Source organism: Heliangelus exortis, chromosome 1, assembly GCF_036169615.1.
Source record: "Heliangelus exortis chromosome 1, bHelExo1.hap1, whole genome shotgun sequence".
Lineage (NCBI taxonomy): Eukaryota > Metazoa > Chordata > Aves > Apodiformes > Trochilidae > Heliangelus > Heliangelus exortis.
The window spans coordinates 26,466,629-26,481,154 of record NC_092422.1 but is presented as its reverse complement, the minus strand read 5'-3'; the positions used below and the strand labels follow the sequence as shown (position 1 = coordinate 26,481,154).

Here is a 14,526-nt window from a genome sequence, read left to right as displayed (position 1 = left end):
TACTCTGTATAAATCTGAGGGATCATGAAGGTCAAGCTCTCTTTGTTCATGGCCAGCATCCCGGGAGAACTCTGCCTTTGACCTTGCTTCCTCTATTCCTGAATCTTTGTATTCCTGCATCCAGATCCCACCTCCTATGGAGTCCAGAAATCCAGCCTGGCCCTTTCCCAGGACCTGCCCTGCAGCCTCAGCAGTGACGTGAGCATTACAGGGGAAGCACGATATTGGTTTTGTATTTTGTCTTTTTTTATAGCTCATTATTTTCTTTTTCATCATTACTGATTTAATTAAAGCTGTACAGCTTAATTTCCAACCCATAAGTCTCTCTCCCATATGCTCTTTCCTTTCCCTTTCTGGGAAGGGAGAAGGCTTAATAGACAGCATCTATCACTGCTTTTCTCACCCAGCATTAAACCTTGACAGTGCTTAATACTACAAGTGATTGCAGAGATTGAAAAAGATCTAAATCAACACTTATTTGCTGAAGATTGTCACACTGGCTCAGAAAAAAGGACCCACCAGCCTGTTCCTACAAAAGTCCTCAATAGCAGCAAAGTTGTTTTCAAAGTGAGACGATCTCAATGACTAAATCTACTTTAAGAGATTAGGACAATTTCCCAGTTCCCAGGTCTAGGTGCAGCTGCCTGCCAAATAATAACTCAATTTCAGCGCCAAACTCTGCTGCTGTGGAAGATGGGAAAAGCCTTTGGTGTACACTACAACAGGATCTTAATCCATGTGATCAGGAAGAGGAAGTTAAATTTGGATACAACTTGTAAAGTTGCAGAAAAAGCACTTTACTACCTCCCTGGATTGCTACTGAATGAGGACTTAAAAGAAAGATGTTCTTGTGGACTCCTTATTAAAATGAGTCTTCCCAGCGCAATCACATGTCCCAATGGGCCTCTTGTACAGCTTCTGTAACACTTCACTGAATGTTGCTTTCAATACAGGTGTGCCCAGTCTCCAGGGTTACAAACAAGTTCTGCAGTGCCTTCATACTCTTCCATGAGTAGAAAAACTACAGGCTTGCAGCCTACCAAAAAACAGGGAATGTGGTGATCCTGCTGCTTTAAGAGGAAGAACATTATTTGCCTCAAGTTTGGTTGGTTGTTCTTTTTCACCAAATGACAGAAAACAGAACATGAAGAAACCTTCAGAGGTGATCAAACTCACGCCTCTTCCCCAGCTGTCTGACTGCAGCTAGAAAAGAAGGTAACACAGATAATCACCAGTCCTACTATAGCCCTGGGATTACACAGTTATAGACAGCTGGAAGGTATCTATTTCTACAGAAAGCCTTATCTAATTCACCTCCATTAAAGAACCAAAGTTTAATGTTGGTTGTGTCACACTAGGGAGCTGAAACCAAATAGCAGAAACTTAGTCAATACAGTATCTCTAAACATAAAAAGTCTTCAGAATTTTTGATCCATGGTAAAAACTATTACTGGAACTAAATACTGTGTTCAAGAGCACAGTCACCATATAAAATGAAGATAGCTCTCCATCCACTGTGGCTTAACCCCAGCAAGCAGTTAAGGCCCAGTTAAGGTTGCTCACTCCTGACCCAGTGTGATGATGAACAGAATTGGAAGAGTAAAACAGACAAAATTTGTGGGTTGACAGAAAGACAATGTCATAAGTGAAGCAGATCCCTGTGTGCAAAGCAAAATGAGGAATTAATTCACTATTTCTCAATGTCAGGCAGGCATTTAGCAATCCACAGGAAGGCACGGTTTTATCATATGCATCAGTGATTTGGAAAGCCAAACATCATAACTGTGACTGTCCCTTCTTCCTCCCTCAGCTTTTATTTCTGAGTATGACATCATACAGCATGGGACATCCCTTGGGTCACCTACCCCAGTCTGTCCTCTCACAATGTCTTATGCACTCCCAACCCTCTTGTTGGTGGGGCAATATGAGAACCAGAAAAGCCCTGATGCTGTGCTATTCAGCAATAACTAAACCATGGCTTGTCAACACACTTTCAGTCACAGATCCAAAACAGAGCACTGCAGGAGCTGCCATGAAGAAAATTAACTCTAATAGCCAAAACCATTACACTAAGATAGAAAGATGATGATTGTACTTCATAAGCACACCCCCCTGAATAATTAGTAAAAGCAACAGTGACAGCTACAGGGGTATAGTGTGGAATAATAGAAAGAATTTGTAACAGAAGGGAGGAGGTAAGGAAGAGATTGTCAGAAAAGGAGATGGAAATAGGACAACACATAGCTAACCTTAACAAATTGAGAGCATGTTATTTAGACAGAAAACACCTTCAACTCCAATGTTTTAAACTTGAAAATGTTGTAAGGGTGTTGCAATGCATTAACTTTTAAAAGCCTCAGCCACATAATTAGAAATAATAAGCAGGACATCACAAAACATATCAACCAAAAAAAAATAAAACAGCATGCTGCTGTTGTTAATCACAGAAAACATCACCTAGTGACATTAAATCACTTCAAGCCACGTAGATAATAAACTACTGGATGTTTCCATGCCCGTATGAAAATACTGTTAAAAACACAACAGCAAAATGGCAAAACAAAACAAAACATCCCAAAGCCTCTGAGTATGAACAAAGTTTCTAAGAGTAAACAAAATACTGAAAAACAATTCACCTGATTGCCCGTTTCTGTCACTATTTCTTCTCTGGCAACCTCAGCCCGTTCCTTATTTCGGCAAACCAGATGAACCGTGCCACCTGGTGGATTTTGACAAGAAACACATTTCAGAATCAATTACTATGGAAGAAGGGCGCGCGGGAGGCATCAGAAACGAGGGAGAACCAGGAAGTGATGTGCAATTGGCAGTTTCTTGTTCGGGGTTAGCTTTTGATACAACCCAAGTGAAACAAAAAGCCTTTTGTGACTGCATTCCAGTTTTTGGGAAATCTTTAGCCTGCAAGTAGCAGTGCCAATGTTGATCAGATGGTCACAAAATCATCACAGGAGCTTCACAGCAGGCAGAATGTTCCTGAGCTGTGAGCAGCCAACAGTCCCATTTCCCTGTTGCAAAGAGCTGAGCAGTGGTTTTTCATCACTGCTGCTGAAGCTGCAGTGCTCTCAGAAGCTCCTAAATCTGGGATAATCAGACAAATGACACTAACTGATGTTTAATAAAGTTTCATCTTCAGTTGTGTGAAACATATACCATGCATGGAAGGAACCACAAATTGACAGGTACTGGATATACACACACAGACCAGATGGAAAGACACCCTTTGCCTCAGGAAAATAAACTACATGAAGGAAAGAAAAGGGCAGTGACCAATGCTCACCTTTCTGGACATTCTCACAGTGACTGCAGGCTTCACTGACAAAAAGGGCTTTAGGTACAGACCTTAAGGCAAGCCATGATGTGTATTTGAAGAGGTTTAGGGAGTTCTCCCAAAACACAGGGGACAGCACAAGTAATGTATGCAGGTACAAACCGAGCACATGGAAGAAGCAGCTGGCCTGCAAGGTGATCAGGAACATTCTCACAGACTACAGTGGAAAACATTCAATAAAAAGAGAGGTGGGTTTTAAGGCCTTTGAATATGAAATTTCGTCTTGCTGTTCAGAAGAGAAAGAAGTTCTGATGTGACCTATGGACTAAAAAAAGGATTTATATAATTTTCCATGGGAAAGATTGAAATTATTTGACCCTAAACAACAGATGGGAATTGTTGGTAGGTTGGATTCCATTGAACTCAAAGTGCAGTTCACAAGGCATACAAGGAAAGGTCAAATCTGCAATACCTGTAAGACACTGATTCAGAGAAAAGCTGAACCTGGGCTAAAGAAATTTTCATCAAGACCAGCATTATTTATAAACTTCTAAAGTTCTTGAAGGTAAAGGCAATGTAGCCTGGTAACTCTTTTGCTGAGCCTGAATTTCTTCTTTTATTGTCATGGTGTACCTGAAGAGATTCAACAAGAAGCTAGAACTCCAACAGCTGACACTGAGTTTCAGAATGACATGTGCAAGGACAGGATCAGAAAGACATTGTTATCTTAATTTCTATGCACAGCACTGCCCACTCAAGATATCAGGCAAACAGTCTGAGCCCCAGGTTGTTCTCTGGGCTCCAAACACTAGATATGGTGAACAAATCCTACCCAGATCTGGTCAGACTGACAGCTTGCAAAACCATGTGCCAGCATGCATGTCCATTTGTGAGCAAAACCAGGCAAAGCAATACTTCCATAATGTGACTACGTGTAATGGCAGTAGTGAGAACCTGAAATCAGTCACATACTGGCGCTGGTGGGGATCTTTAACCCAAAGGCTCTTTGATGGTATTAATGTTGAATTATTTTAATTTAACCAAGTCATCACTTTTCTTCTTAAGACAGTTATGGAACCTAAGCAGGCAAAGAGAGAACAAAGAACTGCAAGATCCTCTCTTTTATTCTCCCTGCCAAAACTCCTCTATCACTCTTGCACACAAGAAATTATTGTCAATTCTGAAAGGGATTAGGTTTATACTTCATCACTATTTAGTTCCAGTTCACACCATCTCCTTACTTAAAAAGAGAAGCAGAAAAAATGGTTGCATGTAACCAGTTAAGGGTACAAACTCCAGGTTAATACCATCAAGATCAAGCACAACTACACTGCTTCTTTTGAACTTTCTCATCCTATCTTAGCAAAGCCAACTGTTTTCTTCCCATGTATGATACATCTCTAAGTTCTTCAAAACAGTTCAAATTTAGTCAGGCTGCTACTTGTATGGAATCAGCCTGAAACAGACCTGATTTATCACCAGCATCCTTAGATGCCACTATAACACCGACAGTTTTGGTAATGTGCATTTTGCAGATCCTCACAACAAATTTTGTTTTGTTATTCCCGTTTTTCACAGCACTGATCATGCTTAAACCTCTAATCCACACTAACAGCCCCATCAAATAACACTCCTGACTCATCAACTCAGTGAGCTGTGTCTCTGTGTTTGCCCTGGAAGGCCAAACCTGCCTCCTTCCATCTTCTTGACATTGACCCCTCCGAGCTCCTTCTTACAGCCCAGCTCACCTCTCCTCGCTATCTCTTTGGCTGTGGCCTTGCCAATGCCACTGTTTGCACCGGTGACCAGAAAACATCTTCCAGCCACGTTCACCTCCACATCATCTGGATTGAAGTGCAGGGAAGCAGCCTCGTAACCACACCTGAATAAAACAAGAGACACCTGTGAGAAACTGTTAAGAGAGGACTTAAAAAAAAAAATACACAGGGGAGGCTTGAAAATCGCTCTCCCCTCAGAGCCCGCCCTCCCCATGGGATGGGCCAAAAAGAAGCGCCGGTGAGGCTGCAATGAGCTCTGTCAGAACAACTCGAGGTGTTTGCCCACCACACGCCCCAAACTGCCACCCTCAGGAGGCGGCCCCGCTTCAGCCCCAGGGCGGGTGCCTGAGAAAGCCCGGGACGGGGCGGGCCCACGCAGCTCCGCGGGGCAGCTCTGACCGATAACTCACTGAAGTTTGTCCGCTCTGGGAAGGCTTCGAAATCCACCCCCTCGCAATGGTTAAACCCCCCACGGACGCACAGAACCGCCCCCAGCCCGGCCGCAGCGCCTGCCCCGCCCCACAGTTCGCCGGCGGGGCGGCGGCCCCCGCCCCTACCTCGTGTACTCCCGCAGCCCCTTCACGAACCAAACGGCGTTGCGGTACCAGGACATGGTGCCGGTGCTGATGCCGCCGCCGCAACGGTGTCGGCCCCGCCTCTGCCCTTACATAATGCGCCCGGTCGGGCCCTGCCCGCCCTCCGTTAGGTAAGGGCCGAGGGGCGGCCGCGCCCGGCTCTGCCCGCAGCCGCCATGACGGGCGGGACACGACGGGGAGAGGGGCGCGAGGGCAGGAACTGAGTGTTGGGGAGGGGAGAGCTGCCTCCCTCCTCACCCCGCCCGAGGGGCTGGGGGGATGGAATTTCTTTTCTCTTTTAGTTTTCCTCACTTTCTCAGTAGCCAGGGAGGTGCTCTTTGTGAGACTGAGTCCAGTGCAAAGGTCCCCAGTGTAAGGAAATAGAGACGTTTCAGCGAAGCTGGAAGAGGGCCCCGAAGATGATAAGAGGGCTGGAGCAGCCCTGCTGTGAACACAGACTGAGAGTTGGGGCTGTTCAGCCCGAAAAAGAGAAGGCTCTGAGGAGACCTTATAGTGCCCTTCCAGTACCTGAAGGGAGCTACAGGAAAGCTGTGAAGGGACTTTTTACAAGGGCATGGACTGACAGGATGAGGGGGGATGGCTTCAAGCTAAAAGAGGATAAATTTAGGTTACACATTAGGAAGAATTTTTTTGCATGAGGGTAGTGAGACAACTGGCACAGGTTGCCCAGGGAATTTGTGGCTTCCCTCTCCTTGGAAGTGTTCAAGGCCAGGTTGGATGGGACTCTGAGCAGCCTGGTCTAGTGAAGGGTGTCCCTGCCCATGCAGGGGTTTGGAACTGGATGATCTTTAAGGTCCCTTTCAAACCAAACCACTCCATGGTTTTAACTACCTGATCCAAGTACTTCTAGGCAGCCATGGTTTTTTCAGAGTGCTGCAGTTAGCCCCTGTGGCACTGGAGGCTGAAGTGCAAATGTTTCCCAGGCCACCTGCCTGGGACAGATCCTGCTGACAACCAAGGTGGGGCTGGAAATGGGGAGTCACGTTTTGGAAATGGGGAGCACTGCTACAGGACCTGGGACTGCATCCTCTGTTCTGGAAAGCTGTCAGAGAGTTGCTTGTGCAGAAACATAAACAACTGTGTTGTGCTGTGCCAAGCAGTATTTTATGTAACAACCCATGAAATTCCCAGCTCCTGGTAATGGGATAAAGTCAACCAGTAGGGTACAAAAGTGGCCATTGCAGTATGGGAAATGAAAACTGAAATGTGTTTCCAGTTTCTCTGGTATGTGCACTGGAGCTATGAAGCCCAAGAGAATCACTTGCAGTTGCACATCTGGACAGCCCCTGTTAGCCATGAGGAAGTTCTCATTATAAATATGTTTGTAAGTACATTAAAGAGCTATGCCTTTACAAAGTTAATTGTGCAAGTAAGATAAATTCATTCATTCTATGTGGTACGCAGGGCCACAATCAGAGAAGCTGCTTTGGGAACCCTATCTGAAGTTTTCAAGAGCTTAAATTACTTGGTTTCAATAGCAGAGATAGGGGAAGGACGGGAATATTCTGTCTTTTTTGACCCTATGTCATAACCTAATACTTTTTTCTAACTTTCATCACTCTGGTAAAGGCCTCATACTAAGTCTTCCACTTTTTTCAGCATGTTGTGTGAGTATTAGGCTCACACAAAAAGTATTACCCACCCTGAAGTGAGGGTGGGAATTCAGCACTGTCCACCCGTACTGAGTATTGTGTGTGAAACACAATTTTCAGAGGGCAAAAAGACACATTTTCATAGCAATAGGTTCTTCCCTCCAGTGAGCATCAAGCTAAGTGTCATACCTTTGTATACCTGAATTTTTTTGTTCTGAATTTTTTTTTTTGTTCTTATTAAAACAGTTGAATTCATTTCAAACCAGCAGTCCGAGTTGGTTTTAGCTGATTTTGTACTTGGACATGGCTAGGAGGTTTTGACTACTGAAGTGTTCCTAAACAATTTGCCTTGATTCTTATACTCAAAATGGAGACTTCTGGCTTAGAAAGGAATAGCTTGGCAATAGTGTGAGTGGCAGAACATTATTTCATATTATGGGAAATGAATGGCAGCCCGAGCTACAAATGCATACTATGGTGTCTGTAACTATATAATTGTGATCTATAAGAGTCTTGTGATCACCACCTACAACCAGTTCACAACCAAAACTCTAAAGCTTAGACTGCTATACTGATGTTAGATAATCACACTTGCTGTGAACAAGGCAGATGTTGTGTACAGGCTGAGATAATGTCCTCTATTCCTATTCTGAATTCCTTGACCTGCCAGTCCTTCAGCTTCTACCTTTTTCTCACAGTCTGCCTGGTTACTCTCTTTAAACCCCAGCTCAGGGAAAACACACAGCAGGGGAACACTAGAGAATTATGTGGGTATGTCTGCTCTTTTGAATATCCAGACAGAAAACTGCAGTGCTGTCCCACATTTTTATGGTAGTTGGAGAATGTCTTACCTTGAACTCTGTAACCCAGCAGTGTGCTGTAAGGAGAACGATAATGTTTCAAGTTGGCTTATCCCACAGAATTAGCTGAGTTCATTACAGAAAATGTGGTTTCAGTTTGAAAAGTATTAGCAACCCCCCAAGAAAAACCCAAAAGCCCTGTGGAAGTTTCTGTGAGTAAATAGAAAAAGCCAGGTTCTACTTTATTCCCTTGTGATTTCCTTGTTTACCCTGTTTATTTCTTAAGCACTCTGAGTATGGCATAGTACAGGCAAAACTGAATGATGGCTTTGATGTGTTTTATTTGTAGTTTTAAGTCTTTTTTCTTACAGATTGAGAGATACAACCCTGCAGCCCGCTGACCTCTGAAAGCAAATGGGGAGTTTGCAGAAACACAGGATTCCTTGCAGGCTAAATCATTTGGCCTGTTATCAGCAAGATGCTGGATGGTGGAGCCCTGAGGTACTAACCAATGTGAGTATGCATGGCAGAAGCTGCCCATGAGTCAAACACAAAAATACATTATGACAGCCAAACAATGGGAGCAGCTCATAATATTTTGGTGTTTAAGGAGTAATGGGCAATTACAGCATATTACTCATAGTAACATGAGAGGAGATAAGATTGTTAGGAAGACATTTTTATGTAGGGCTGGGAAGCAGTGTCACCCTGGTGCACACAACAGTCTCTGAGAATATTACCTAAATACTGTGGCACTGGTACTGTGATGCTGGCCATACCCTTCAAAGAAATGCCATTTTCAGGAGATTCTGTAAACGATGAGAAATGGTGCCCTTGCTGAAGTGCAACATTCCCTGAGCACGTTCAGCTGAGAAATTTCTCTTTAGAAACATTTGCTTTTTCCATAGTGAGGGCCCAAGCTTGTACCCAGAACGGAATCCTCACAGCACAGTGTTGACACATTTGTGCATGAATATTTCAGCCATGAAATCTCTGTCTGAACAGCTTCACATCAGAAGCAAGCCGTGCACCCTCTCCTGATGCCTAGATGTTTCTGCTACCTCATTTCACCCCCTGTGATGTTTTTGTTTTGTGTTATTCAGGAGGCTGTAGAGATTGAATGGGTGCTCTCTGCTAATCCAGCCATCACAGTCATGAGGCAGCATGTGTTATGTGCAGGAGAAAGGTAAGACATAGTTTTGCTAAGAGTCAGCTGGTGCCAATGAAGAGTGTGCCTCACAGCACTCTGACAGGCAAAATTTCTGCTCACAGCAAGAGTTTTGGCTGCATGTTGCATTTTGTGCTGAATTCCAGTTTGATAGACCTAGTTAGCTGAATTAGAATCCGTTCTGGGGCTTTGGAAATTTGGAAACTTACAGCTTTTTGGGTTTTTTTCATGATTGCTACTAGCTTAGCATTAAGTTCCAATAGGACACTGCTCCAACTATGAGGGAATTTTTAGGCAAGAATTTCTTCTCATGGACTGGCAGCCAACATCTCAGATAGTTAACACAACCTGATGTATGTGTAACCTGGCTTCCCCACTGGAAGTGAGGGGATCAGGAGAGTCACAAGCCTGCTGAGCTCCTGTAATTTCCTCCATTTGAGCACAGAGCAAAATGGCTTCACCCTAGCTAAGCACAATGCAATGTTTAATCCTGGGTTAATACCCAACTTGGTATTTACACTGGGTTAATACCCAAGGTTCCCCCTGAGAACTATAACACTTGAGGTGTATCTACACTGTTGAATAACTCATAGCATATTCCCAGGTCCTGAGCCTTCTTGTTGCATATACTGGGCAAACAGTTGTTGATGCCCACTGTCTTTAAGTATTAAATAGACAACTTTATCCAAAACAAGCTCAAACATTGTCAGGGTGTGTATTTTGCTCAAGGAGTTTTGTCCTAAGCACAATGGGTAACACTGCACAGTTTGGCCTGGCACTGGTGATCCCACTGTCAGGTGTCTGCATAATCCAGTATAGAAATAGCAGGCATCCATGAATGCAGATAATCTTCAGAGTAAACACAAATTCTGGACTGCTGTGACTGTGAGCCTCCAGATACTTGGATTTTTCATGTAGTAATGAATTGAGAATCTTGGCATTTTCTTAAAACAAAAGAGCTGGTGAAAAATACCTCTCTGGCTCCCAGCTGTAGTAATATGAAAAACACACCTTAGACTTGATCCATCTTTGTACCTGTCAAAGAGGAGAGGGTTTTAAGCAGTTTTAATTGCCTCCCAACACAAAAGAAAAGTTGAAAATACTGATTGTTGTTAAGGCCTGTGTGTTTCAGTATGTTTCATATTTTCTTCCCAGGGGACAGAACTAAAAGGTAGATAGATTACTGAAGAGCTGAAAAGCAATTATATATTATACAAGAAATGTAAAAGCAGATTCAAGGCCATCTTGCCAATCTCTTTTTTGTTTTGTTTTTTGTTTGTTTGTGGTTTTTTTTGTTTTGGTTTGGTATTTTTTGGAGGGGGAGAGGCTAAAATATCTGTCTGAACGACAACTGGCTCCTTTACTTGCTTTCTACTAGAGATCTGGCAAGCTATTGTGCATTCTCTCCTTTCCTTGCAGCTACCAATTTTCTAATTAAGTTTCTGTGCCTGCCCTCATTAAATCAATCAGAATGTCACCACTGATTGTAATGGGAACAGGAGCAGGCTTTAAGGGCCCATTTTACAGAAAATCTCACCATCTTTAATTGGGGCCAGATTTTCAAAGGAAGTGGCAGCCATGTGGAAGCCACTGTGGCAGTGGGAGCCACTCCCAGCCCTGCATTTGCCATGCTGGCCTCAGCTGTGGATGCAGAACACTTGGAAACTCCAGCTTTAGAAACTAGTGCTGCCCCAGTGTGTGTAATACCAATTAAGAGCTGTCAGCAGCTTGGGGAGAGGCAGTCAGCACTCTTTCTTTTGCCTCTCTGAAGCAGAGGGTTTGGTGAGTGGTCTAATAGGAAAACACCCAGGCCCTGAGGTCTCAGGGGTATGTCTGAAGTGCCTTATGCTATTAGCAGGGTCAGAGAAGCAAAAGCTGCTCATCCTGAACACAGGGAGGGTTCAGAGTTCTGGTGTGTGTAGTGTTTTTTATGAACAGTTGGAGGGTTTTTTGTTGTGTGCTCTTACACCCAAGTCACTGGTAAATTTGCCAGCCACTGTCATCAGCAGTTTTGTTTCCAATGAACAGTCAGGCTCTCCCCAGATCAAATAGCTTTTTGTTCTTGAGAAACAAATGTGGCAGTAGGCACCAGCTCAGCATCAAGTGCTCCTTTTTACTCAGGGGCAAGTAAAAAGAATCTCTTACTTTGCTCTATCAAAAGCAAAGGTTTGCTCCATCAGCTTTTGAGGGCCCTGGTCTCTGAGAGCCTGTGGGGCCTCCCAGGGACAGGCACATCCTTGCTGGAAGGGGAATGCTGAGTGTCCTCCCCAAGTGAACAGAATTGACTGGGAACAGCAGCTAAACCTGCTCCTAACCTAGTGCATCTATATATCTAATAGTTTCTGCATGCTTTAGTATGTAACTTTTTAAAATAATAGATTTGATTTTAATCTTTAAATAAATATTTTTTTTTGTCAATAAATCACCAATTTTATGATTCCTATTACTGAAAATTATCTTGGTGTCCTTACAGTAAGCAACATACAGACATGCATACATGTCTGCTGCTGGGCTGTGACAGTAATGCAGTTATCTCTAATAATATTTTCTCCAGCTACCTTTTCTTCCTCTCATTACTCTTCTAGTGCATCCTAATTCTTTTTACTGCCAGCTCATGGACAGAGGTGCTCAGGAGCATATTAAGTCAGGTCAGTTTTGCTGTACTTTCTTCATTTCTCTTATTTTTCTTATTCTTCCTCAAAACTTATAGCTCATCTGGGTTGAATATTTCAGCCCAGTTGTTACCACCAAGTTGCAATTTTTATCTTGTAGTATGTATCCAGCAAGATGTATTTACAAGCAGAGCAATAGACACACCTCAGCTTATATGGTTGACAAACATTGTGTGCAAATGTTAAAGGAATGGACTGAAGTGTGATGCCCATCAGCAATCCACACACTGTGGTTACAGAAGCCAAAGAGATGTGTGAAACTTACCCATGTAAAGCTATGGAGCCAAACCCTGCCCTGTAGATAACCCCCAGGCTTATGTATTAAAAGTCTTATTTAACCTGTTGTTTGACAAATTATTAAAAAATAAAATAATTTAAAATAATGAAGCAACTTATCTCTTCTGAAAATAACTAGAATTTATCACAGACTGGTTTGGGTTGGAAAGGAGCCTAAAGATCATCAGGTTTCAACCCCTCTGCCATGGGCAGGGGCATCTCCCACCAGACCAGGTTGCTCCAAGCCCCATCCAACCTGGCCTTAAACACTTTCAGGGAAGGGGCAGCCACAGCTTCTCTAGGCAACCTGTGCCAGTGTCTCACCACCCTCACAGCAAATAATTTCTTCCTAATATCCAATCTAAATCTACCTTCTTTCAGTTTCAAGATGTTCCCCCTCATCCTGTCACTCCATGCCCTTGTAAAAAAGTCCCTCTCCAGCTTTCCTGTAGCCCCTTCAGGTACTGGAAGGTGCTCTGGGGTCTCCTTGGAGCCTTCTCTTTGCCAAACTGAACAACCTCAACTCTCTCAGCCTCTCCAGAGCAGAGGTGCTCCAGCTCTCTGGCCATCTTCATGGAAATACTAATGTAAAATCCATGCAGAAGTAGTATAGCAATATGAAGAGCAGCATCTTTTTATTATAAATGCTTAGTTTAGCCTCATTCTCAAGATGAAAGGAGCACATAGGGTGCAGCTTCTGAATAAGCCTACATAGGGGCTTTTTTTCTCCACTGTATGCACCCTGTGTACTCCTTTCATTTTGATAACAAAAAAGTATTTTTTTCCAAAGGACTGAGAATAAAGTCTGTAAGATATGCAGGTACCTGAATCACACAGAAATATTTTTTTTGTTGTTGTTATAAAAATCTTTCATGCATGTTGGTCTACAGGCCTACGTTTCGCTTCTCTGGGCACTTCTCACTTCTGAGCTGTTGCACTGCATTTATTATATGTACATGTCTACAGTCTGTGTGCATGCAGAAATGTCTTTCTGTCTTTATATTGTCAGGTTTCTGTAGTACCCACAACTAGCAGTGAGCAGGTTATCTAATCCACTGAAATACTGTACATTTTTTTCCTTTAAAAGCTAGAAATAAGCATTTGTTTCTAAAGAAGGAAGGGTGATTTAACTGGAGTGGTTACAGCTTATTTCCTGCATTTCTGAGTTCTTAATAAATTGTTTAAGGGTATATTTTCTCCAGTTTCCAGAAGCCATGTATATTACTGTGTAAAAAAAAAAAACAAAACAAAAAAAACAAAAAACATTTCAAACTATGCTGCTGGTGGTGTGTCAGGAACTCAGCAAGTCACTGTAACACAGTTGTATTTAATCATATGCCCAAAGCCAGATGTCTTTGCTCCACACCTGAATGGTTCCAGCCTCCTGAAGGAGACAGTAGCAGTGAAAGTGCAGAAGGAATACTCTTATCTGGATACAAAATTGATGGCTCCAACAGTTTTGGAGGTGTTGATGCTCACACTTGCCATAGGTTATTGATGTACACAAGTAAAGGTAAATATTATCAATACTTCCCTCTCCCAGTCCTAAGAAAGCTTTATGTTTCCTCTATATACCTTTGAAATACTTCACAAATGCCTTATGCTTCATTAATAACTCCTCTGTCATTCTGTGTTTGTTCCATCCAGGTACTGAACACAGCCCTGTGATCTGACAGCACTTTCCCAAGATGTCTGTGAGTGCACTGGATTCTCATATCTAAAGCCTTCTTGGCAGTCTGTAGAGAATCAGTCAGTCTTAGGCTGCCATGAGTGAGACATGGGCCTCAGGCTTGCCATTGTGTGGCTGGAATTTGATAAATTATTGCACATCTGCTGGAGCTGCTGTAACTAAGCTCACACAGGCAGGCAAAAAAAGCAGGCAGTGAGACTTAGCTTGCATCTCTTCTCTTTCAGGCTGAACTAAAATCACCTCGTATCTGCTCAGATAGGAGTGAACACATCATCACTTGCTGCAAGGTCACTGGATGCACAGTGACACGGGAGTTAATTCACACTTAATCAGGAATATGAGCCCTTGATTCTTTGTGATCAAGAATGATTCTAGCAGCATTTTGCAAGGACAGGGGAGTTTCTACTGGAGTCCTGTGGATGGAGAGTGTGTAGCTACTTTCCTGTTAAATTTCTTTTGCATTATCAAATGAGTATAATTTTCTTTTTTTATGCCTGTTCCAAGCTTTTGGGTGAAGTTCATGTGCAAACAGCTCATGATAAACATCATGTTCATGGTAAACAGCTGTTTTGTTGCATTTGAGTAATGGGTGGAGTTATGTCTGCTGATGGGCAATTTCTTAAATACTTCAGCATCTTATGAATGAAAGATGCTCTCCCCTCAAGGGA

At 43.1% G+C, this 14,526-nt stretch overlaps 1 protein-coding gene across 2 annotated transcripts in view; it reads right to left on the bottom strand.

Annotated features, from left to right (window-relative positions):
- Positions 1-5,742, bottom strand: part of DHRS12 (dehydrogenase/reductase 12) — a 29,321-nt gene extending 23,579 nt beyond the window's left edge. Inside the window, exons 1-3 of one of the 2 annotated variants that reach the window (XM_071738670.1) lie at positions 5,622-5,742; positions 5,035-5,168; positions 2,637-2,719 (exon numbers count right to left, since the gene is read on the bottom strand). In XM_071738670.1, the coding sequence (XP_071594771.1) occupies positions 2,637-2,719; positions 5,035-5,168; positions 5,622-5,677 (273 nt within the window). In that variant the 5' untranslated portion in view covers positions 5,678-5,742. Of the gene's footprint in view, positions 1-2,636; positions 2,720-5,034; positions 5,169-5,621 lie in introns of those variants that run through there. The other variant, XM_071738675.1, reaches the window with a different exon arrangement.
- Between the last annotated feature and the right edge of the window lie 8,784 nt (positions 5,743-14,526).